The 22,038-nt window shown below is 50.5% G+C and overlaps 2 protein-coding genes across 5 annotated transcripts in view; one reads left to right on the plus strand and one right to left on the minus strand.

Moving 5' to 3' along the window:
- The window catches only part of Atpalpha (sodium/potassium-transporting ATPase subunit alpha), a 158,842-nt gene extending 147,197 nt beyond the window's left edge, over window positions 1–11,645 (minus strand). The window contains exon 1 of the mRNA XM_075692763.1: window positions 11,448–11,645. Coding sequence (XP_075548878.1) covers window positions 11,448–11,474 — 27 coding nt within the window. The 5' untranslated portion in view covers window positions 11,475–11,645. The remainder of the gene's footprint in view (window positions 1–11,447) is intronic.
- Window positions 1–22,038, plus strand: part of LOC142582750 (uncharacterized) — a 140,407-nt gene that overhangs the window by 87,123 nt on the left and 31,246 nt on the right. Inside the window, exons 3-4 of one of the 4 annotated variants that reach the window (XR_012828476.1) lie at window positions 12,461–12,650; window positions 15,382–15,631. Coding sequence is in view for 2 of the 4 variants with exons in the window: in XM_075692767.1 (XP_075548882.1) it covers window positions 12,461–12,650; window positions 15,382–15,544 (353 nt within the window). In the remaining 2 variants the exon portion in view is untranslated. Of the gene's footprint in view, window positions 1–12,460; window positions 13,308–15,381; window positions 15,729–22,038 lie in introns of those variants that run through there. The other 3 variants (XM_075692767.1, XR_012828477.1, XM_075692768.1) reach the window with 3 other exon arrangements.

A 22,038-nucleotide genomic window follows, 5' to 3' on the forward strand; every position in this document is an offset into this window, starting at 1 on the left:
GATTCATGAATCGCCAGATCCTGGCTTTTGTCGCACTGGCGACGGGGCGACGCGCAGTCCACGCAGACATTCGAAACAGCAGGCTCGATTCTATTCTAGCGTGAAAAAGATTACGTTCACAAAGCGCAGTTAACACTGCCATTATTTCAGCCTCCAGCACGCTCCGCGGCTACAGCACGCGAGTCTGATGTGCCACCCTTTCCTGTGCGTTGTTCCTTCTCTCTTTCCAGCTGGAGTTTGGTCGCGTGCGCAAGCTTTTGCAGCCATTGTCTGAGCGACGACAAAAGAGCGGGACTACGTCAGGTGCTCCGTTTTGAAACGCGATCCGGAGACAGGAAGACGCGCAATGCGCGACTTCCGCCCTCTCCCCACCCTCCTCCTCCCCGAACAACATCCATCCATTCGCGCCCGCGTGCCAGCAGGACGACCGACGATCAGTGCGCACCGACTGGCTGGTCCCACCGCCAAGCAGCTCCCGTGAAGCGTTTTTAATGCGCAAGCATTCGTTGGCGAGTGCGCCAGCAAGAGCTGTCCGTCCCGCGAAAAGCTTAATGTCTCGTATCTGCACAAAAAACGCGTAATTTGCAAAGTTTTCCTATCGCAACGCTGCCGAAACATCCAGCAAGCACCACGTAAATAGACGCAGCCTTCACACACCAGGAGACCAGGACGCAAAATACTTCCCTTCGGCTACAATTACAAGCACCCAGAAGGCTCGGCCTTCGATATAAGTGTAAGAAGTGAACGAGCAGCAGAGTTTGCGTCGCAGCGCTAAACGTGTGTACGAGGCAAGTAGTTTCGACTCGATGAAATAAAGATGAGAATAGGGGAAAGACTTGCCCGTGTCGGTTTTAGTCCTCTCGAACGGGAGCCGAAATATCGCGACTTGCATCCGCCAGCCAACAAAGCGCTACGACTTATCGTAGGAGCGGAAAGGTTCGCGGTTTAAGTGGGTCGTGTAGACGTGCGGACAGGCAGAAACTGACACGCCAAACTGAAGCACCAGACACGGTGCCGCGTCAGTTGGGGGCGATACAGGATGCAACGATAGGGCTGTGCGAAATTCGTACCTGTATACCAAACACGATGCGCGCGGTGACCAGCCAAGGTAGACGTCCGAGCACACGACCTTATAGATCACAGTTATAACGTCAACAAAGAGAGCTCGAATGATCATAGTACCTTGCTGGTGAAGCAGCGCACAAACACGGACACAGTGGACGACACTCGCAGCGAGTGTCGTCTATTCCTACTTGTCTCCACTGTGTCCGTGTTTGTGCGCTGCTTCACCAGCAAGGTACTATGATCACTCACCAACTAGCCCAACTTTCCACGTTACAGAGCTCGAATGACTGCGAAAATAACTGCGAACTAGAGTGAACTGCGTGGATGTCGCGAATATCTTCAGTTTCCTCTAAATCTTAAATATCTTACTTTGTTAAGGCCTATACTCCTCGATAGCGAACGACGGTCTCTCGCACTGATTTCGGACGTCGCGATTGTTGCGTTTCGCCTGCGACACGTGGTTTTGCCGGCGCGACGGCGGCGGGGCGGCGGACATTTTGGCCCGATCGTCGTCACCGCAACACTCATCGCCAGGTGTTTCCAGGCGCGTCTGCGGCGATGCGACCGCCTAGGGATTTCGTTCCAGTCATTGTGCCCGAAACAGGCGAGGCCAAAGCAGGGATCTCCTTCCAGTTATTGGGCCCGAAACAGGCGATGCCAAAGCAGGGATCTCGTTCCAGTCATTGTGCCCGAAACAGGCGATGCCAAAGCAGGGACCATCTTCTCGTTACAGTCATTGTGTCCGACCGGCAGCGCCACGACAGTGTGCTGCGCAGCGCCACGACAGTATGCTGCGCAGCGCCACGACAGTGTGCTGCGCAGCGCCACGACCAGGTGCTACGAGATCGTGCGCAGCGCCACGACATGGTGCTACGGCATCGCTACGACAGTGTGCGTCACCATTAGCCCATTGTACATTCACGTGCTCGTCTTTTGAGGGGTTCCTTCTTGCCCTCAACTGCGAGAGTATAAAAACAGCTGCCCCCGGACGCCAGAGGAGGGCTCCGATTTCTTCTGATGAGTGAAGTGCTCTCCCGTCTCTCTACTCCGGTCAAACTGACCGCCAACTCTTTGCGATGTTAAAATAAACAAGTTGTTTCGTTGTTACCTGTCGACTCATGCTTTGCCGGGACCTTCGGATGCTTGCAGTTGTACCCCAGGCCGCCAGGCCAACGCTACCCTTGGGGCTTGCGACCCAGGTACAACCACGGGCGTCAGCGCCGAGTTCCCATCCGATCGCTCCAGTGTCGCGATTCCAAACATCTGGTTGCCAGCGGTGAGATCGCCTACGACTTCAAACAACGGTCTGCCAGCGGCGAGATCGCGACAACGGAGGCCAGCAGCAAAGAGATGCAGTTGACAGTATGCTGAGCAGCTCAACGACGATCCGGGAGCAGTGCAACGAGCCCTGTGTGACGACTGGTTGCCTGCAGCGGAACGACTGCGCGGAATTCCTGCCTGCGAGGTTTGGTGAGTGCGGGACTTTCTTCTTCTGAGCTTTGCCAGGCTTTTTGTTAGTGTCAGAAACAGAGCTGGTAATTGTGGTTGTCGTTGCTGCCGGGTTAGTTTGCGGCAAGACAATAGTAAGCAGTAGAGAAAGCAGCATTCAGAGCAGCCATGGATTTGAAGTCGTTGCGCAAACCGAAATTGTTGGAGCTTGCAAGAGAGTTGGGTCTGGATGTCTCAGACAAACTAAGAAAACCGGAACTGATAAAGGCTATTCTTGAGTTAGAGGCTGAGGATGACGAGCTGTCGGAATGCCTTGAGACTATTGAGGAGAGGTCAAAAAGACAGGAGCGCGAACTTAAAGAGCAGAAAGAAAAAGAAGAGCGCGAACACGCTTTGGAAATGAAGCGTCTTGAGGTAGAGATGGAACGCGCTCGTAATGGAAGTCAGGCACACGGTGCAGGAGAACGCGTATTGTTCAAAATGACTGACCTGATGCGGCCGTTTAAGCTTGGAGAGGACATTGGTTTGTTCCTGGTTAACTTTGAGCGAACGTGCGAGAAGCAGGGGTTCTCTCGGGAAACGTGGCCACAGCGCTTGCTCACTTTGTTACCCGGCGAGGCGGCCGACGTAGTCGCTCGCTTGGATAGAGAGGAAGCAGAGGATTTCGACAAAGTAAAATCGAGTCTGCTAAAAAAGTACCGGCTGTCTGCGGAAGCGTTCCGTCGGAAGTTTCGGGAAAATGAGAAAGGCAAAAGTGAGTCATATACAGAGTTTGCGTATAGGCTTATGTCGAACATGCAGGAGTGGCTCAAAGAAGAGAAAGCGTTTGGTGACCACGATAAAGTTCTGCAGTGCTTCGGGCTAGAACAGTTTTATAGTCGGTTACCGGAGAACGTGCGATACTGGGTCTTGGATAGGCCAGACGTTTGTACGGTGGCTAAAGCCGCTGAGCTAGCCGAGGAGTTTGTGACGCGTCGAGCTCGCGGAGCTAAGGACGGTCAAAAGGGTGAATTTGGCTCGAAGTTTGAGAGGCCGAAGTTCACACCCATGAGATTAAAGGGGGACACGCGTGGTGCGGATGCGAGCGAAAGCAGTCCGACCAAACGTAAAGAGACGGCGGCAGCCAAACGCAGAAAGCGGTTCGAGATGAGGCGAGCGCGCTTGTGTTATACGTGCCAGAAGCCGGGTCACTTTTCGGCGCAGTGTCCGGAAACAACACCAAAAGTTGTGTTTTTTTCAATAGGCAGCACGGACGAGAACATGAAGCTTCTCGAGCCTTACATGCGAGACCTCCTCGTAAACGGGAAAGAGTGCCGAGTGCTTCGCGATTCCGCAGCTACGATGGATGTAGTTCACCCGTCTTACGTAGAACCCCATATGTTCACGGGCGAGTGCGCATGGATCAAGCAAGCCGTGGAAGCTCATAGCGTGTGTCTGCCGGTAGCAAAAGTGCTTATTGAAGGACCTTTCGGAGCGCTTGAGACGGAGGCGGCAGTGTCATCTATGCTGCCACCCCAGTACCCGTACCTATTTTCAAACAGGTCCGATCACCTCCTGCGCGAGAAGGGGCTTTTGTTTGGTGAAGCTAGTGTTCAGGCCTTAACCAGATCGAAGGTTCGGGAGCTCGCTGCAAAGGCGGTAGTTGCGGGGCCGACGTTATCAAACAACGAAAAAGGGTCAGAGGCGCAGCAAGCTGATATTCAGAGCACGCCCGAACTGAATAAACTAGAGTCTGTAACGTTAAAGGCGCCAGATACTGGAGAGGAAAATCCCGACGCGGGAAAGTTAGAAGAGCTATCTACTGATTTGCTCATCGCGCCTACGTCAGACGGACTTGATAGGTTGCTAAAAGTCAGCCGGACGGCTTTGATAGCCGAGCAAAAAAAGGATGGCAGCCTGGAAAACGTGCGCTGCAATGTCAAAGAAGGTATCGCCAGGAAAACTGCGCGTTTTGTGGAAAGAGGTGGAGTCCTGTACCGGAAGTATCTAGACCGCCGAGGAGTGGAGTTCGACCAGCTGGTCGTGCCTCAATGCTATCGTCAGGATCTGTTGCGCTTGTCACATGGGGGTTCGTGGTCCGGACACCTAGGAGTTAAGAAAACTAAGGACCGTCTCTTGCAAGAGTACTATTGGCCAGGGTGTTTTCGGGACGCAGACCATTTCGTGAGGACATGTGACACTTGTCAGCGGGTGGGCAAACCAGGGGACAAATCGAGGGCGCCGTTGAAATTGGTACCTATCATTACGGAGCCTTTTAGACGGCTCGTTATTGATACAGTGGGACCTCTGCCGGTAACAGCCACGGGGTACAGACACATTTTGACTGTGATCTGCCCAGCGACAAAGTTCCCTGAAGCAGTGCCGCTTAAAGAACTCAGCTCAGTTGAGATAGTTAATGCACTACTGTCCATATTTGCGCGAGTTGGTTTTCCTGCAGAAATTCAATCAGATCAGGGCACAGTGTTTACTAGCGCTTTGACGACAACTTTTCTCGAAAGGTGTGGGGTAAAGCTGTTACACAGCTCAGTGTACCACCCACAGTCGAATTCCGTTGAGAAGCTCCACTCCGTCATGAAGCGCGTGTTGAGAGCGTTGTGTTTTGAACATCGAACTGACTGGGAGCTGTGTCTGCCTGGGGTGATGTTTGCTTTAAGGACCGCGCCGCATGCGGCTACGGGGTTTTCGCCAGCTGAACTGGTGTACGGTCGCTCGCTTCGATCTCCGCTTCGCATGCTTCGAGAATCATGGGAAGGTAGGGGCGACGACCCAGTCGTGGTGGAGTACGTGCTTAAGCTCCTCGAACGCTTAAGAAGGGCACAGGAGTTGTCAGGTGAAGCAATGACAAAGGCCCAGCAGAGGGCCAAGGTTTATTATGATCGGACAGCCAGGGCCCGTCGTTTTGAGGTTGGCGATGAGGTCATGATATTGCGCACATCGCTAAACAACAAACTAGACGTGCAGTGGGAGGGCCCAGCGCGAATTGTTCAGAAACTGTCGGACGTTAACTACGTGGTAAGTCTGCCAGGAAAGCGGAAAGCACAGCAAGTTTACCACTGTAATCTGCTCAAACCTTATAGACAAAGGGAAGCAGTGGTGTGCATGATGGTAAACGTTCCTGAAGAGCTTCCGGTCGAGCTTCCGGGACTAGGCTCAGTGACGAACAGGGAAGACACCGGTCAAGTCATTAGTGACCTTATCAGTAAAGCACCGCTGTCGCCTGAGCAGAAAACCGAACTACACCAGCTATTACAAGAGTTTCAAGGTCTGTTCTCTGAGAGGCCTGGTAGGACTTCTGTACTTACTCATGATATAGAACTTACCTCCACAGAGCCAGTACGATCCAAGGCGTATCGGGTGTCACCCCGCCAGAGCGATATTATGGAGGCTGAGGTAAAGAAAATGCTACAGCTCGGTGTTATTGAGGCAGGTGAGAGTGATTATACCTCCCCTTTGATTTTAGTTGAGGTACCGGGCAAGGAACCTCGTCCTTGCGTCGACTACCGCAGGCTTAATTCCATCACTAAGGATCAAATTTATCCGATCCCTAACATCGAGGAGCGCCTTGAGAAAGTTAGTAGCGCTCAGTTTATTTCCACCCTAGATCTTGTCAGGGGTTATTGGCAGGTTCCACTTACAGAAGAGGCTAGTAGGTATGCGGCGTTCATTTCACCAATGGGAACATTCCGTCCTAAAGTGTTGAGTTTTGGTTTGAAGAACGCGCCATACTGTTTTTCAAGTCTCATGGATAAAGTGTTGCGGGGACAGCAAGAATTCGCTTTACCGTATCTAGACGACGTAGCGATATTCTCCGCATCCTGGTCTGAGCATATGACACACTTGCGGGCAGTGCTAACCCGCCTGCGCGAAGCAGGCTTGACAGTAAAGGCTCCTAAGTGCCAGTTAGCACAGGCCGAGGTTGTCTACCTCGGTCACGTGATTGGTCAGGGTCGTCGCCGCCCCTCTGAAATAAAAGTGGCCGCTGTGCGAGACTTTCCGCAACCGCGCACAAAGACCGATATTCGGTCGTTCTTAGGTGTCGCCGGCTACTATCAGAGGTACATCCCTAGGTACTCTGATATCGCGGCTCCCCTGACGGATGCTCTAAGAAAGACAGAGCCTCAAACAGTCGTCTGGGACGAGACAAAGGAAAGAGCTTTTAGCGCCCTAAAGAGTGCCCTAACAAGCCAGCCTGTGCTACGATCGCCAGACTATACAAAAGGGTTCATTGTTCAGTGCGATGCTAGTGAGCGAGGCATGGGCGTTGTACTGTGCCAACGGGAAAATGGAGAAGTAGAACACCCCGTCCTGTATGCTAGTCGTAAGCTGACCAGTCGTGAGCAGGCGTATAGCGCCACCGAGAAAGAGTGTGCATGTCTCGTGTGGGCCGTTCAGAAATTGTCATGCTATCTAGCCGGCTCGAGGTTTATCATTGAGACAGATCACTGCCCTCTCCAATGGCTGCAGACCATCTCTCCCAAAAATGGCCGCCTCCTGCGCTGGAGCCTCGCTTTACAACAATATTCCTTTGAGGTGCGTTACAAAAAGGGGAGTCTCAACGGTAACGCCGATGGCTTAAGTCGAAGCCCCTAACGTAGGAATCAGCCTCAAAATTGTTTGTTACTGATGTTTTTCTTCCTGAGGCAGGATTTTTTTTAACATATTGCTTTTGTTTAGTGTTTCAAAGTGATGATATGCTTTCTAGTGCAATTTTTCAATTTGTGGACGCGTTCTGAGTGATGCTAGACTACTGTAAGGAACTAGGCAGTGGTATAAAAAGGGGAAAGAGCCTGGCAGGGCTTAGTGAGGGTTGTGCCGTGCTTGCTGACTGAGCGGTTGAGTTTTCAGCGTAGTTCTAACGCTTGCCGGGAACGAGAACAAAAATGTGAACTCTCCCGAAGTCACTTTGCAGTGTCCCGTGCGAACCTGAACGAGAGAACGAGGCCTTCTCTGTGCGCTGCGCTCAAGAAACGTCAAGGGACGCCCGACTTCGGTTATGAGCATCATCGAGCGACATCCCTCCGGACAGCGGATGCAGTCCCCTGTCCATCGGGATCTCCTTTCCCCGGCGGGGCGGTCTGTTGCGTTTCGCCTGCGACACGTGGTTTTGCCGGCGCGACGGCGGCGGGGCGGCGGACATTTTGGCCCGATCGTCGTCACCGCAACACTCATCGCCAGGTGTTTCCAGGCGCGTCTGCGGCGATGCGACCGCCTAGGGATTTCGTTCCAGTCATTGTGCCCGAAACAGGCGAGGCCAAAGCAGGGATCTCCTTCCAGTTATTGGGCCCGAAACAGGCGATGCCAAAGCAGGGATCTCGTTCCAGTCATTGTGCCCGAAACAGGCGATGCCAAAGCAGGGACCATCTTCTCGTTACAGTCATTGTGTCCGACCGGCAGCGCCACGACAGTGTGCTGCGCAGCGCCACGACAGTATGCTGCGCAGCGCCACGACAGTGTGCTGCGCAGCGCCACGACCAGGTGCTACGAGATCGTGCGCAGCGCCACGACATGGTGCTACGGCATCGCTACGACAGTGTGCGTCACCATTAGCCCATTGTACATTCACGTGCTCGTCTTTTGAGGGGTTCCTTCTTGCCCTCAACTGCGAGAGTATAAAAACAGCTGCCCCCGGACGCCAGAGGAGGGCTCCGATTTCTTCTGATGAGTGAAGTGCTCTCCCGTCTCTCTACTCCGGTCAAACTGACCGCCAACTCTTTGCGATGTTAAAATAAACAAGTTGTTTCGTTGTTACCTGTCGACTCATGCTTTGCCGGGACCTTCGGATGCTTGCAGTTGTACCCCAGGCTGCCAGGCCAACGCTACCCTTGGGGCTTGCGACCCAGGTACAACCACGGGCGTCAGCGCCGAGTTCCCATCCGATCGCTCCAGTGTCGCGATCCAAACACGATCATCTCAGTGGAGTACGTTTCCGATGTTTGGGTTTCGAGATCCAAAGCTGGTCGCAGCAGTTGGTCAAGCAGATAAGCTGCACCCTGGAGGAAGGATAATCCGCTGCGATGGTGGCCAAGAGCGCTGAAAACAGCTCTGGATGCCGGCAAGCTGTCGAGAGAAGTAGAATGAAGAATGCCACAGGCAGAGCTTTCTACGCTGTTTCTGTACCCTAGATGACCGTATAGACGCTGACCTACTTCGCAGGAATGTTAACTGCGCTTTTTGGAAAAGCATAACAATTTGCATAACATTATGCATAACAGTTTCCCTAGGAATGTGGCTGTGGCACAACATAGGCAGTGAAGCAACATGGAAGAATTTGAGCATTCTTGTTTTCTATATGGATAGAGGAACCGTCTGTATCAGTATGTCACATCAGCCTCTTGTTATCAGATTCAACACAACCGAATTAAGTGCCCACTACGAGAGCCCGCAGGATCGCCAGCAGCGACTGTCGTCGCGTGAAGGCTGAGATCAGCCGTGCGCTATATGAGCTGACGAGAACGAATTATGGTAAACGACAGCTCTAGGTGCTTCACGTACTATCTAAGACCTCGTTATATCGTACAAGTGGACCGCAGCGTTTGCGTAAGAGGGTTGTGCCTGCAGAATCAAGCGATCACTGGCTTTGATAAGGCGTAAAGCAGGCACAATTTTGAAACCTCCACGTGTCACTGCGTCTGTTTAAGCATATGAGTTCGTTTTCACGTGGAGGCACACATTCGCGGGTCTCAAGAGTCTAGCGTCAACCCCGCGTTATGCAGTGGCACGTTCTTGCATGGCTGTGGTCCTATGGGTACTGTCTTCAGGTAATAGCACTGTGTACTTCATCAACGGGAGAGCTTCGATCGATCGGACTATATTTCACTGTCAGATCATGAGCACGGTATCAAAACTAGCCTCCCGCAGTCAAAATTGATGCGCACTATCATGTGCGCCGAGCGAAACACGTGGATGCAGCAAGTCCTGGGCTCCAGAAATAACCGGCTTCTTCCAGATACTGTAAAAAGAGTACAGAAAACCACGCACTCAACGGGGGGCAGCTGCGTGCCACAGCAATCTGGAAATGTAATCCGTGCTGGGGCGATGATGGGAAGCGATAAGCCGCTGGTCGGCATCACGCCGACCACGCCAGCTCGAATGAATGACAAATCCTTCTGACGAGGCGGCGGCGGTATCCTTGGGCGATGATCGATGAGCGGAGACGTAATCCGTGACTGCAAGGCAAACAATTTCGCCGTGCTATCAAAAAGTTTCAAATTCTTTCGAGGAGTCGTGGCCACGTGTCCAAGGTGTGTCGAAAGTTCTGCAAGAAGAAGCATCACAAGTGTCCCTTATTTCTGCAGCATTTGAAGAAGGAAACGGTGATCGCCGTGACGCTGTCGGTCATGGCAAAACGCTTACAAAGCTGCGGTTGTCCGACAGCCGCAGCTGTATCAGGATTACGTTCTTCCTGCGGACCAGACCATGGAGTGAACGTATAGAAAACCGCCAACGACCATTCTGTTGCAAGGGGCGCGCGCGTTCGAAGAGAAGGTCTCGGGACGTTAGAATGTCGCGGTAACTGCTGAAATATAACTGGTACGGATCGCCAGAGGCGAAACAATAACAGAAAGAATGGGGTTCATGTCAAGGAAAAGAAGCTAAGAGTCACGATCTGGACCGCAGCCAAAAATCGATGAACTGATTTCGAAACAGACGCCGCCGCCGCCACTGCCGGCGCGGGCCACGGCCGGCTCAGATCCGCGGTTCAGAGATTCGCTGCAGCGGGCAGCCACGGCCTGCACCCTGCAGCGGCAGCCGTCACTTTAATCGGGCACATGGGCCACCAAGATTGGAAATGCGCGCAAGGATGCCTCCCCGAGGCAAGCTACCGCTTGGATAAACGAACCGCCGCGCTCGCTCTCTTCGCTACTGCAGGTAGCGGGCGGACATCTTTAAATGGCGGACTCCGGTCATAACGGACGCCTTTCGCGCTTCGCCTTTTCATGCCGCCGCAGATCGGCCAGTTTGTTTCACAGCAAGCCCAGCGGAGCTCGTCGAAAGCGGCGAATTAACTACGGACAACTACGTCCACTGCAGAGGACGAGAAGTGAGCACCCCACTCCCTTCGCAAAGTGGCGCCGAGAAACCCGTACCCGCAGCGCGCGGCCGCCGCATGGGTACGCGGAGAGCCAGGGTCATACATCTACAGTGTTGCCGGCATTAGGGGCGCGCAAAGTGGGCCACGGGTCCGCGGCGCTCGTATCGGCGGTGCGAAGGCGACGATCTTGTTGGTTGCCTGACGTCACGTTAGCGGTCCGTACCCTGACGAGAGGCACCGACGCACGAACCCGATGAGCACTGGCGCAACCGCACAACCTGGCGACCGGCTGCCGGTCGCGCCGCAAGGTGCAAACCGGCGTGGGTAACTTTGGCGACCGGTTCGCGTGACCTTAACAGCGCTTTCTCTGCACGAAGCAGTGCGCTGCCCCACCCCACACGCGTCGTGTGGTCGTGCGGAAAGAAAAGCTGGCTGGCTGCTGCGGTTACTTTCGCCCTGCCACGGTCAAGGCCTGTGCAGGCATCGCGGCTTAGCGTAGCGGCGCTCGCGAGGTGGGCAGGGCAGGCAAACCGGTGACTCGCGCAGTTGGTAACCGTAGCGTGCAAAAACAAAAGGTCGGGACTTTGAATGGCCCCTCCCCAGACTCGGTCCCCAGCCCCGGAAGGGTGGGCTTGCCCCCGCAGCACGCACGACGAGGGGGCCCGGCAAAATCAATACGGAGCGAAGGCACCGATCGCCATTTGCGCCGGCGACGACGAGCGGCGCCGCAGTGCTTCGCCCAGCGGGGCGCGAGCGAGCTCTCGCAGGCGGCGTCAAACAACAACACAAGCAGCAAAGACCCGGGGCACCCGCCATGTTGTGCGGGGGGGCCGGCCGCTGAGCAGCAGCGGCCGGGCGCGTGAAGCGCGGCGCGGCGTGGGACAGGCGAGCAGCGACTTACCTGGTCGTCCTTTCCTCTGTCCGCCATGATGACTCCCTCAGGAAGAGATCACTCTGCGCGGAAAGGCTTGTATAAGTACGATGCGCACCAACTACTGACGTAACAGCGTCGCCCTCCCGCTACGGACAGCCACGCAGCTCTGTGGCTCTTGCGCCGGCCCTTGCTGAGAGCAGCGCTGGCGGCGACGGCGGCGGTGGCTGCTGCCTGCTGCTGCTGCTGCTGCTCGTACCGTCGCCGACGATCGCTCAACGAGCTCGTCGCGCCGCCTCCGCTGGCGCCATCTCGTGCGCCGGTGGTGAAGCGCGCGACCACCGCCGCTGCCACGTGAACGCTGCGTTCGCTCTGCGTGCCCTCCTCACCGCCCTTAGCAGCACTTTTGTGTGAGTGTTTGCATCCCGCTCGTGGTCCCGTTACTTTCCATTGTGGACACCCGGCGGTGGCCTTTTCTTCGCTTTATGCGCTGCCTCTTTTATTTCGTTTCACTCCCGTACACCGCCCGCCGCGAAGTGCCCCCTTTTGAGTGTCCGCTGCTGTCTCCTCCGCCTACCAGTACCATTTCGAATGGCCGGCGCTGAACACAGCGCCGCTAAGCGGTGACGTCCCGCTGTGAGCTACCACTACCTCCGCACCCCCTCCTCCCGTTTCCCCGCCTCCCTACCGGGGTCTTCTTCCCCACTTGAGAAACTTACGCCATGCGTTCCCTCTTTTCACCCGAAAACAGCGGGAACTATGCCGTCGCTCCAAGTGCTACCGTTAAAGAGTTTGCGTCACTGAGGGGCGCGTCCAGTTCAAGAAATACAAAAGAGAGAAGAGAGACAGATAGTCGGAGGGAAAAAATCAGCAAATATAGGTACAAAGTAAAAGCGTGGCCCAGTGGAGAGAAGTTGAAAAGCTCCAATGTTTGCAGAGGCAGTTTTCTTTTTTTCTCATTTCTTTTCTTTTTTTTATCAGCTTGGAGCGGGAGGTTTATTTCAGTCGTCGGTTCCCTTCTTCTTCTTCATCCTTATGTCAAGGGACCGGGCCTAGTGAGGAGGAGGTGCGCCCGGGCTGCGAGCCGGAGCGGAGGAGAGGTGACCCCGAGCCGTGGCGTCGTCGTCGTCTCCCGGCCCGGGCCCACAGCCGCCGGGGCGAGAAAGATAATGTCAAGGTTCAGAGCGGCGTCCTGCTGCACAGAGGCAGAGCGCACGCCCGCGCGCTCCCTCGGTACTGCTGCTTCCGGGTTGCTGCTGCTACCGCCGTAGCTACCTGCGCTTGAACACCATCGACTCGTCCACGCGTTCGGTCGTTGAGATTATTTTTTAATGCGACAGCATTTATTCACACTGCGAGATTATTTGTGAACATGAGAGAAAGCTTCCCGCTATCTAGGTCGCGTGGTATACGCGCCCAGGAGTGCTGACCAACAGCTGACCCGGCTTCGCATGTGCGTCTCTCTGTCCACGTCCAAAGCCGATTCCTAGGTCACCTCATGGATGAGACACATTTGCATTGTTTTAAAACGGCATCCGCCACGGACAGAGATGTGTTAACGTGCCCGTTTTGGTTAGTACTTTTCACTGCATAATTAATAACAATTAATAACGGATAATATATGCACTTCGCCGTAAATTGCACATGTGCATTCACCATGAGTTCACAGGAAGATGCCCCCTTTTAGCGAACTCGCGGCGAATACTACTATGTTAACTATAGGGTTAAAAAATTTTTTTTGCCCGTAACCTGAATCAGTGGCGCGATGAGCTGACGAAATGCGCGCAGTGAGTCTCAGACTGTTCCTTGCGGTGTTTGTCGGGGTGAAGATTCCCAAACGCTAGCGAGCCATCTCGTTCCGAGAAGTGAAATAAATGTGGGTCGCATTCACACGGGGTAGTTTCGCCTCGTGGTTGTGAAGTGGAAAGAGTGTGCTTTTCTTCCTCCCCTTGCCCATCCGAACGTATAGCCACTGATGCCTACTAAAGCAACTCATTAGCTTCTTACTGCTGGATTCGTTAAGCTTTGCTGACATTTATACTTGAGCTACCCGCATAATAGCGCCGCAATCATTGTCATTACATGTAGGAGGCAACAGCAACATGCACCGCCTTCGCAATCGGGCGCAGGCAACGTGCTAGAAGACGAAGAAGGCACATACACCAGCTCCCTTCAGTACACAGGTGTTGAGCGGGTGAATAGCCAATCACGGCATCTGCGAGTGCGATCGCACTCACCAAGATCGGCATTCTCCACTGCTGTAGCATCGGCAGAGTGGCTGAGAAATGTCGCCCGCCAATCGTGCATTTCATAAAATGTACAGTACAATCAGTAAAAACATATCAAAGGACACGCCACCTTCATCGCACGCAGTCAAACATGGAACGGTATGTTCATCGAAGTCAATTTTTTTTTTTACATTCAGATTGCTTTGCAGCACATCGGAAACCAGTAACTGCATCTTTACAACCGATAAAAGAACGCCCTAGCGTTTCCGGTACATCGCAGAGACGGCAATTTGCTCAAGAAACAAACGCACCTTTGATACTATGTAGCCAAATCTTAACAGGTAACGTTTCTATGGTTAATTTATAGCGGGTTGTTCCTTCGTTAGCATAGTTTAGTCGAACGATTGTTCATCTAAAGGATACGTATTTCCAAACGTAATTTTAACCGGACTGGTGCCCGCGATTCATTAGTTGCCTGTCCTTGCCTCCCTTCTAGGGGCAAATGTACAATACAATACAATACAATACAATACAATAAAACACAATACAATATAATACAATACAATACAATACATTACAATACAATACAGTTTCTACAATGCGCGATATCTCGGTCTTTCTAAAGCGCGTATACAATGCATATACAATGTTAGGTCGCCACAAAAATACCATGCATAAATAATAAAAATATAGAAAACAATATCGGCTAACACACACATACACACACACACACACACATATATATATATATATACATATATATATATATATATACATACACAGGAAAGAGACGACGAACTTGTACTCTGACGAAGGCTGGTCCACCAGCCGAAAACGTTAAGTAAAAGAAGTCTCCCAAAAAGTTCGTCGTCTCTTTCCTGTGTATGTTACGTCGGGTCCTGCGTGCTGAACTTTGAAGAAAACCCCTATATATATATACATATATATTCTGTGCCAAAGTAGGGATTATAGTGATGGACATCGGCGGACATCAAAACAACAAAAGTATTGAGCCCATAACAGCTATCGCTGTAATGTAATCAATGAAACGCACTGCGGTGCAAAATGACACAAACTACGAGTGGATAGAACGCATACGATTACGCAAGGAGCTGCGTCACGTCACGGGTTCGCACAGTTCCTAAAAGAATCGTTGGCCAAATTTAAGACCTCCTTATCGTCGTGTAACCCTTGCCACCAGCGTGGGCAAGGTGCCAGAATTGCAAACAAGCGTATACAGCCGCCTCGCAAGATGCCCCATCTAAGCGGCTCCCAAGTATAGACAGTCGAAACAACGAAAAAAGAAAAAAAAAAGAAAAGAAAAAAGTTATTCCGATTTTTCGTAAATCAAAACGAGACGTGTATAGGTGAAACATTTCCGCATGTTTTAGAAGGTGAATCCATCTTTTCAAAGCGTCTATGAAAAGGGTTGCAAAACACGCATCGTCATTATTATTGTTCGTACAACGTGACAATTCTGCCTTTTTCTTTCTGCTTTCTTCCTTTTTATATTCTGAGTAATGTTACATGGCAGCGAAATAGCGAGCTCCAGCTGGTAGACCTCTCGAGTATTCACGCCCCTTTCGCCCCCCATCACTCACAATGCTTAGCTACAAAACGCGCCTATACGACGAGATAGCAGAGTCACTTCGCTCATATTTCACTGAATGCATCCTCGCTGCATTCGATGCCCCTGTGAAAGCCGTGCCGCACTCTCCAATTTCTTCTTCTTTCAGCAACCCAGAAGACTCCAAGCGTCACGGGAACCCGTGGCCACGGGAAGAGGACACTTACATAGCGAATCAGCCCGTAGCCGACGCAGAAGAATCGGAACCCACTGCGAAAAACGAAAAGTCAGGAGGTCAAACGCCTCAAGCCGTGCAGCTTCCGTATATATAGCGGCGCTGCGGAAAATCCCCTCTTAATGTTCGACGTGGTTACGCGGCCCAGCGGCGTATCGCATCTCCCACTGCCATGATTAAGTCAGTGAGTACACTGTATACTGTATATAGGTAGCGCGCAACGAACGGAATGGTAATCGAATAAACGTGACTACTTTTGCTCGATCTGTTATTTATTCGCGCATAGAATCGCGCTTAGCGCCTACGTGAAGCGCTACACACCGGTGGCACAGAGTTATGCGAACATGAATAAGCAAAGGGAAAAAAAAATATATAAGTAACCGAGAAATAAACCTTGCTTCTTCTACACTACGTTACTGAGGCTGGCTCCAGAAGAGTTTTGTATTATTTCTTTTTTAAAGCGCAACTTTCTTTGCGTACTAAAAGCACACATCATCAAAGTCAAATACAAACCCAAACATAAAACCGTGCCTGTAATGGCAATGTGGGAACAACTGACTTCAGCCTAGAAAGATCATGAAACGTAGAATACAATTGTGGCGAAAGAGAATCGGGTGAAAACGGACAGGAGAGTGCGCTGCAAAGTTTTCACCCGTGCCGTATAGTGCGCACGGTTTCGCCATTACGCAAGTAAGTTAATGAAGCCCAGCTCAGAACCACTGCGTAGAACGTAAAGAAATGCTGAAGGAAAAAGAAAATACATGTTTTCTTTAGACCAGACGCTAATGAGCTACACCAAATGCTTTCAGATTAGTAATGTCGAAACAGAGTCTTTTCAGACTTGTTTTATTTGACGAAGGGCTGGTTACTATAGCAGAGAATGCGAAGACCATTGTTTTCCATACTGAACCATATAGCCCCAAATCGCAATGCCTGTATGTCGGTGTGACGCCGCGAATCGCAAAGTGTTTTCGCTTGTGGTGGTTCGTTCTTGTTCTGAATATGACCTAAAAAAAAAAAAAGAAACCAACAATGTTCAGTGTTTGGTCCTCTCGGGATGAATATATAGGTTTGTTTATCGACTATAGTATCAAGCAGGCGCTACGCTGGCAATATTAAATTTGGACAATTTAACTGCAACGACTTTTTAAAAAATTGGCTTTTTCAAAGCCGCATAGCAGATGGATTTATCCTGACCTTCCGCGGTTATTAGACTTTTTTAATGAATGCCGAAGTCTCGGGGCGTAGGCACATCGATACGCGCTCGCGGAGGTCCGAGACATCCAACCCTCTTCCCCGCCGTCAACAGTACAAAGCCGAATCCGCTGTATGTATCGCTCCTGCATATCACTATTACGGGATCCTGTACTGAGTTGTACTAATTGTACTAGTGCGCCGATAGTCGCGTTACTTCTAGCAGTGCTAATGACAGAAATGCTATAGTACTCCATATATACTCGCATTAACTGTGCGGTATACTTCAGCCATCACGTTGTGAACGACCTACCTTCTAGCCACGAACTATGGTGCTTATAGTAGAACCAGTTTAATTGAACTGGTTTTTCTATTTAATAATGTGCCCCCCCCCCCCAGCAAAAAAAAACATATGATAGATATCCTACGGTACTAGTTCTAACTGTATTCTAGTACTAGTTCTACGTGTAGCGGAACTATCTGTGCGCTAACTTTTGGCACCGGCTTGTGATCATAACCTACCTGACCGCCAAGGGCTACATCTGGGTTAAATGTAGAACCAGTATAGCACTAATTGTGCTAATTGTGCGTAACTTCAGGCATCACCTTGTTGTCACGACCAACCATAGCGTTATATAGCTGTACCATTTGTGCGGTACTTATATCTTCGACTTTTGACTATGACCGACAATACTATATAGCGAATTACACGGCACGCATGACCTGCGACAGCCGGGTGTCGTTGATTGGTGCTTCCAGGTTAGTACGGAGTTTTATTACCCATCACGTTTTGCCAGACAACGGGAGGCGCGCTCGAACGTGAATGACAGCTATGAACTTTGCACGTGATATATCGACGCATGAATTTGTAATTATCTCAGAGTCATTACCAATAAAGGTCAACCGCAGGATAGATGTTTGGCTGAAGAGTAGCGACACTTACTGAACGACGTAGTAAGAAAACGAAAACGAGAAAGAAGGAAGAAAAGAAAATTATATGTAGCAAAAAATTCTTCACGCGACAGACAGCGCCAGATTAGGGCTAATGCTTTCTCTTTCAGTTAAAGCAGGTAACATCCATCAACTTAATAACCTCTCCTAAAATGCAGCAGTCTGAAACACAGAGTGAGTAGAAAGATGGGGCAGATACTTGAATAATGCAAATGAGCGGTTCTTCTGTAGAAAATAGTGCGTCAATTTACACTGCATGTAATTAGAAATACAACCCAAGTGTAGCAAGAGAGCGAGGGAGTTGACCTTTGACTAGATCCTGCCATCCAGTAAATAATTACGCTCACGCGAATCACATCTTCGCACATACTCACGAAGCAATAAGCGCACAGTATCCGAGCCTGTAGTCGATCTAATCGAAGCCGCTCAGCACATAACCGTGCCCACTTCCTCAAGCTGATTGTAGATGAAGTAGGGGGTAGGGAGGAGATATTTCGAAGTCATTGGTTCGTACGCCATCACGACACGTGACTTTATTTGTATCCGTGTCACAGCGTAATCTGTCACCTTACGAAATTTTGTTTGTTTGCTGTTGTTGTTATAATCTCCGCACTATAACCACCAAGGACAGGCTTGACGCTAACGGGCTACGAAGAAGCACTGATTTTCAACTAGAGATTACCTAGCGCGGTGTCAACGTCAATGCGTCGAGTATTGAAACGGCTAGACGCACGGCTTCACAGCTCGTGGCTGGACAGCGCAGTCTGTTATTATGGCAGTAACTATACAAGCCCGTTTGGAGTTACTCGAGCAATAATAGCCACACAAATACAGGTGCAGCAACGCCCACATAGCATACGAAAAATGTATCCACACTGCGGGTAATATATGAACATGCTAAACAGCTGCACACAGCACGGGAGGTAAAAAAAAAAAAAAAAGCGAAGCAGTTTTGGGAAAGAGACGGGTGAAAACTTCGGTCGACGTCTGCACTTTGATATTTATTTATTTATTTATTTATTTATTTATTTATTTATTTATTTATTTATACTTGCTCTTCCTTCCAACCCGCGCAAGAGGCCAAAACGAAATCGAAACGCGAGGTACGTGATGTGCACTCGCTCGCACCTGCGGGATCGATATTCATCGAACGCGGGCGGGAAGCGCTGCCGCATTTCGATGAGGGCGTATTTCAAAAAAGCGCCCGAGTGCCCAGAAAAAAGGAAAGGAGAAACGAGATGGCATTAATTATAATGGGAACGTTCGCCGCGCGCATTGCCACCTGCCATGACTTTTAAGGTTTATCTTCGAGCGGCGGAGAGGCCGTCTGACCTTTATTAAATGGAAGAAAGAAAAAAAAAGAAAACGTCTTGCAAAGTAGTACGTGTGAAGCGTCGTTGGTTTTGGTGATGTCAGTTGATTGTTGCGGGAATTGTAGCCCGGAGGGGCCGGCCGAGGATAACAACAACGAGAAACACACATGGACAAGACAAAGACATTCGTGCATCTGTTTTTGCTTTGTAGTGCGCTAATTCTACCCCGCAATTACTACAGTAATTTGCCCCTATATCTATTTCCTCCTCCTTCTCCTCCTCCTCCTCCTCCTCGCCCCCCTCTCTCTTTTTCCCCTTCTTTCTATTCCACTTCTCTCTTCCCCCAGCGCAAGGTAGCCAACCAGACTCTTGACTGGCTAACGTCCCTGTCTTCCTTTCATCTCTCTCCCTCTCTGAGGCCACAAGCGCTTGGTGACAACAGATGCTGGAACAAGAATGGTTGTGCTTTTTGATTGATTGATTGATTGATTGATTGATTGATTGATTGATTGATTGATTGATTGATTGATTGATTGATTGATTGATTGATTGATTGGGCAGGTGACTGGCTGAGCAGGCGAGTGAGTGATTGATCGTGGCGTTTTCAATCTCCATGCCACAAATCAATCTGAGATACTACGTGTGTTGTGTGACATTGGAATGTCATCCTGTGTGACAGGATGACATTGGAATAATCTTGTGCCTCTGGAAATTCTTAACGTGGATTGAAAAATCTGTGCACGGAAATCGATGCATTCCGACCCCATCTGAAAACTGTCACTGCGTGCGAGAATTGTACCTACGACCACGTATTCAGTCGCAAAATGCAGTTGCCTGCGTAGTGAGTCAGTTGTAATTTCGCTCTGTACTGTTTGAGAAAAAAAGAAAAAAAAGAAAAGAAAAACGTTTACACATACACCTCGTGCCTGCTAGTAATATTCTCACCGCTAACAAGTACAGCTGGTTAAGCTTTCTTTTTATGCCTGATATAAAATAAACAAACAGTGCATGCATGCCTTTATCGTAATATTTAACTAGCAAGGCTCAACACAATCTAAGTAGCTACTACAGGCTTGTCTGCACGCGCACCTGCACGTAAATACGAAATTCGGAGACCCGGCCAAGTACGCCGATTTTACAAAATAACTGCGTGCGCGGAGAAACGTTGTCGTTAGGCTGAACAGCAGGCAACTCAGCTTTGTTCCATGTTCGTTTAACATTTATGGAAATGCCTTTCCGTCGTGAGTGGCGTTCCGATCGTGCGAAGCTGTCGCGCACAACAGCGTCTCATCCTAGCGAACAACGCACGCCTCATGCTGGCGACCGAACGCTCGATAGCTCGAAAAACCGACTCCATCTGATGCACGATTCAAAACAGAACACATGATTTTTTTGTTTTGTTTTTCGCATTACATCAAAAGAGCAGCACTGTTTACAAAACCCGCGAGAACTTTGGCCGTTCAACATTTTAATCGCGCCACGCATTCGCTCTGGCTGCATGTGAGAAAATCGATGCTGTTCGCTCACCAAAACAGAAATCTTGGTCTTCCGGCTGTATGCATGCAAGCGTATACCGCGCCTCCTGTTTGCGATCCGTCCTATATGTCGCTGGAAAGGCCTCTGCGAAGCGCTTGTGTCGTTCAATTTCTAAGCAGCTAAATTCGAGCCGCCTAAATCCCCCCCCCCCCCCCTGCTGCTGAATGGCGGATACAGCTGTCATTGCTTTCGCTGCTGTTTCTATTATATATAGCTCTCAGCACTCAAAAAGCTTCGGCGTCGTGTTCGCCGGCACGGCTTTGAAAGGTCGCGTTATCCTCCGCGCACGATCTGGACAACATGTTTATGCGTGATGTTGGCTATTGATTTATTATCTCATTATACTAAACTGCTTCCTGCTTTCTCTTGATCCGGAAGAGATGTTATCGTCTTTCATGGTCGGTGAATGTATTCACGCGAAAGAGCTCCCCTCCTCCCTCCCTCCTCTCTCTCTCTCTTTCTCTTCTTATTTCCTTTTCTTTTCTTTTTTCTTCTTCTTTTTTTTTTTTTTTTGCTGTTGCGTGAGTGGCTGCTCCAGTCTCCAAACCATATCAGTGCGTTCATGTCGCTTAGTTGCTTATAGCATGGGAGGCTGTAATATTTTAAACCAGTACACAAACACTGGCCTTACCAAGGCGCTGTCGTCATTGTCTACTTGCGATCGTGAATGAAATCAATCGATATTGGGATGAATAACATGCTATGCGTCAGAACATAAAATCAAATTATGAGGTTTAACGCCCCAGAGCTAGGATGTCGCGTGTTAGATGACGATATTCTGGGAAAATAGACCACCGAAGTCCTGATTATCCCAATCATAAATATTTACCAACGATTACGATGCTCCTTAATGCGAAATTTGAGCGGTTCTCTAAATGTGTTTTAATTTCGCGATATATTGGCTGGCGCGGACTATATCGTGCGGCACGCTGCAAACGGAGCCGAAGTATTGCAAAACAAGTAACACTCAAGCACAACGATAGCGGCGATCAGAGTCGGCGATAGTTGAAAACCTGAGCTGCGGGTCCAGCGCGTCGGTTTTTAAACATGACTCGTCGAAGGTTTCAGTGTAACCGCTGGTGTCCGCGTGGTTTCCACAAAGTATAGTACACAATTCGCGTCGCGCATACAATCAGATTACAAATGCTATGGTCCAAATTTTTGGGGAGAGAGAGTGAGAGAGAGAGAAGTGGCTCGTGGTGAGAAAGGAAAGGTTGACGCTATCTTCTGCAGCCCTTCCGGGAGCACGGCTCAGCGCCAACTCTGGGGTCCCCCACTAAGGCGTGCCTCATAATCAGATTGTAGTTCTGACACGTAAACCCCCCCCCCCCTTTTTTTTTTATGACGCCATCTCGTCGACTCGTGCGGCACTCCGCTTTCCTCCTCAACCTTTCGAGATACTCTCCTCCCCCGCTTTCCACATTATGAATTCACTGTAGCCTCCTCCTCCTCTGCTTACCTCCTCACGCTCTGTTCTTTCATCTCCCACTGCGCTCCGCGTTCGCTTTCATCTCTCGCTGTGATCGTTCACTCGGTTACGCCGGGAAACGATGCCGAGGCACGCCGACACTCCACGCAGGAACGGGCGCCTATAAGA

The sequence above is a fragment of the Dermacentor variabilis genome, chromosome 5, assembly GCF_050947875.1.
Source record: "Dermacentor variabilis isolate Ectoservices chromosome 5, ASM5094787v1, whole genome shotgun sequence".
NCBI classification, from domain to species: Eukaryota; Metazoa; Arthropoda; class Arachnida; order Ixodida; family Ixodidae; genus Dermacentor; species Dermacentor variabilis.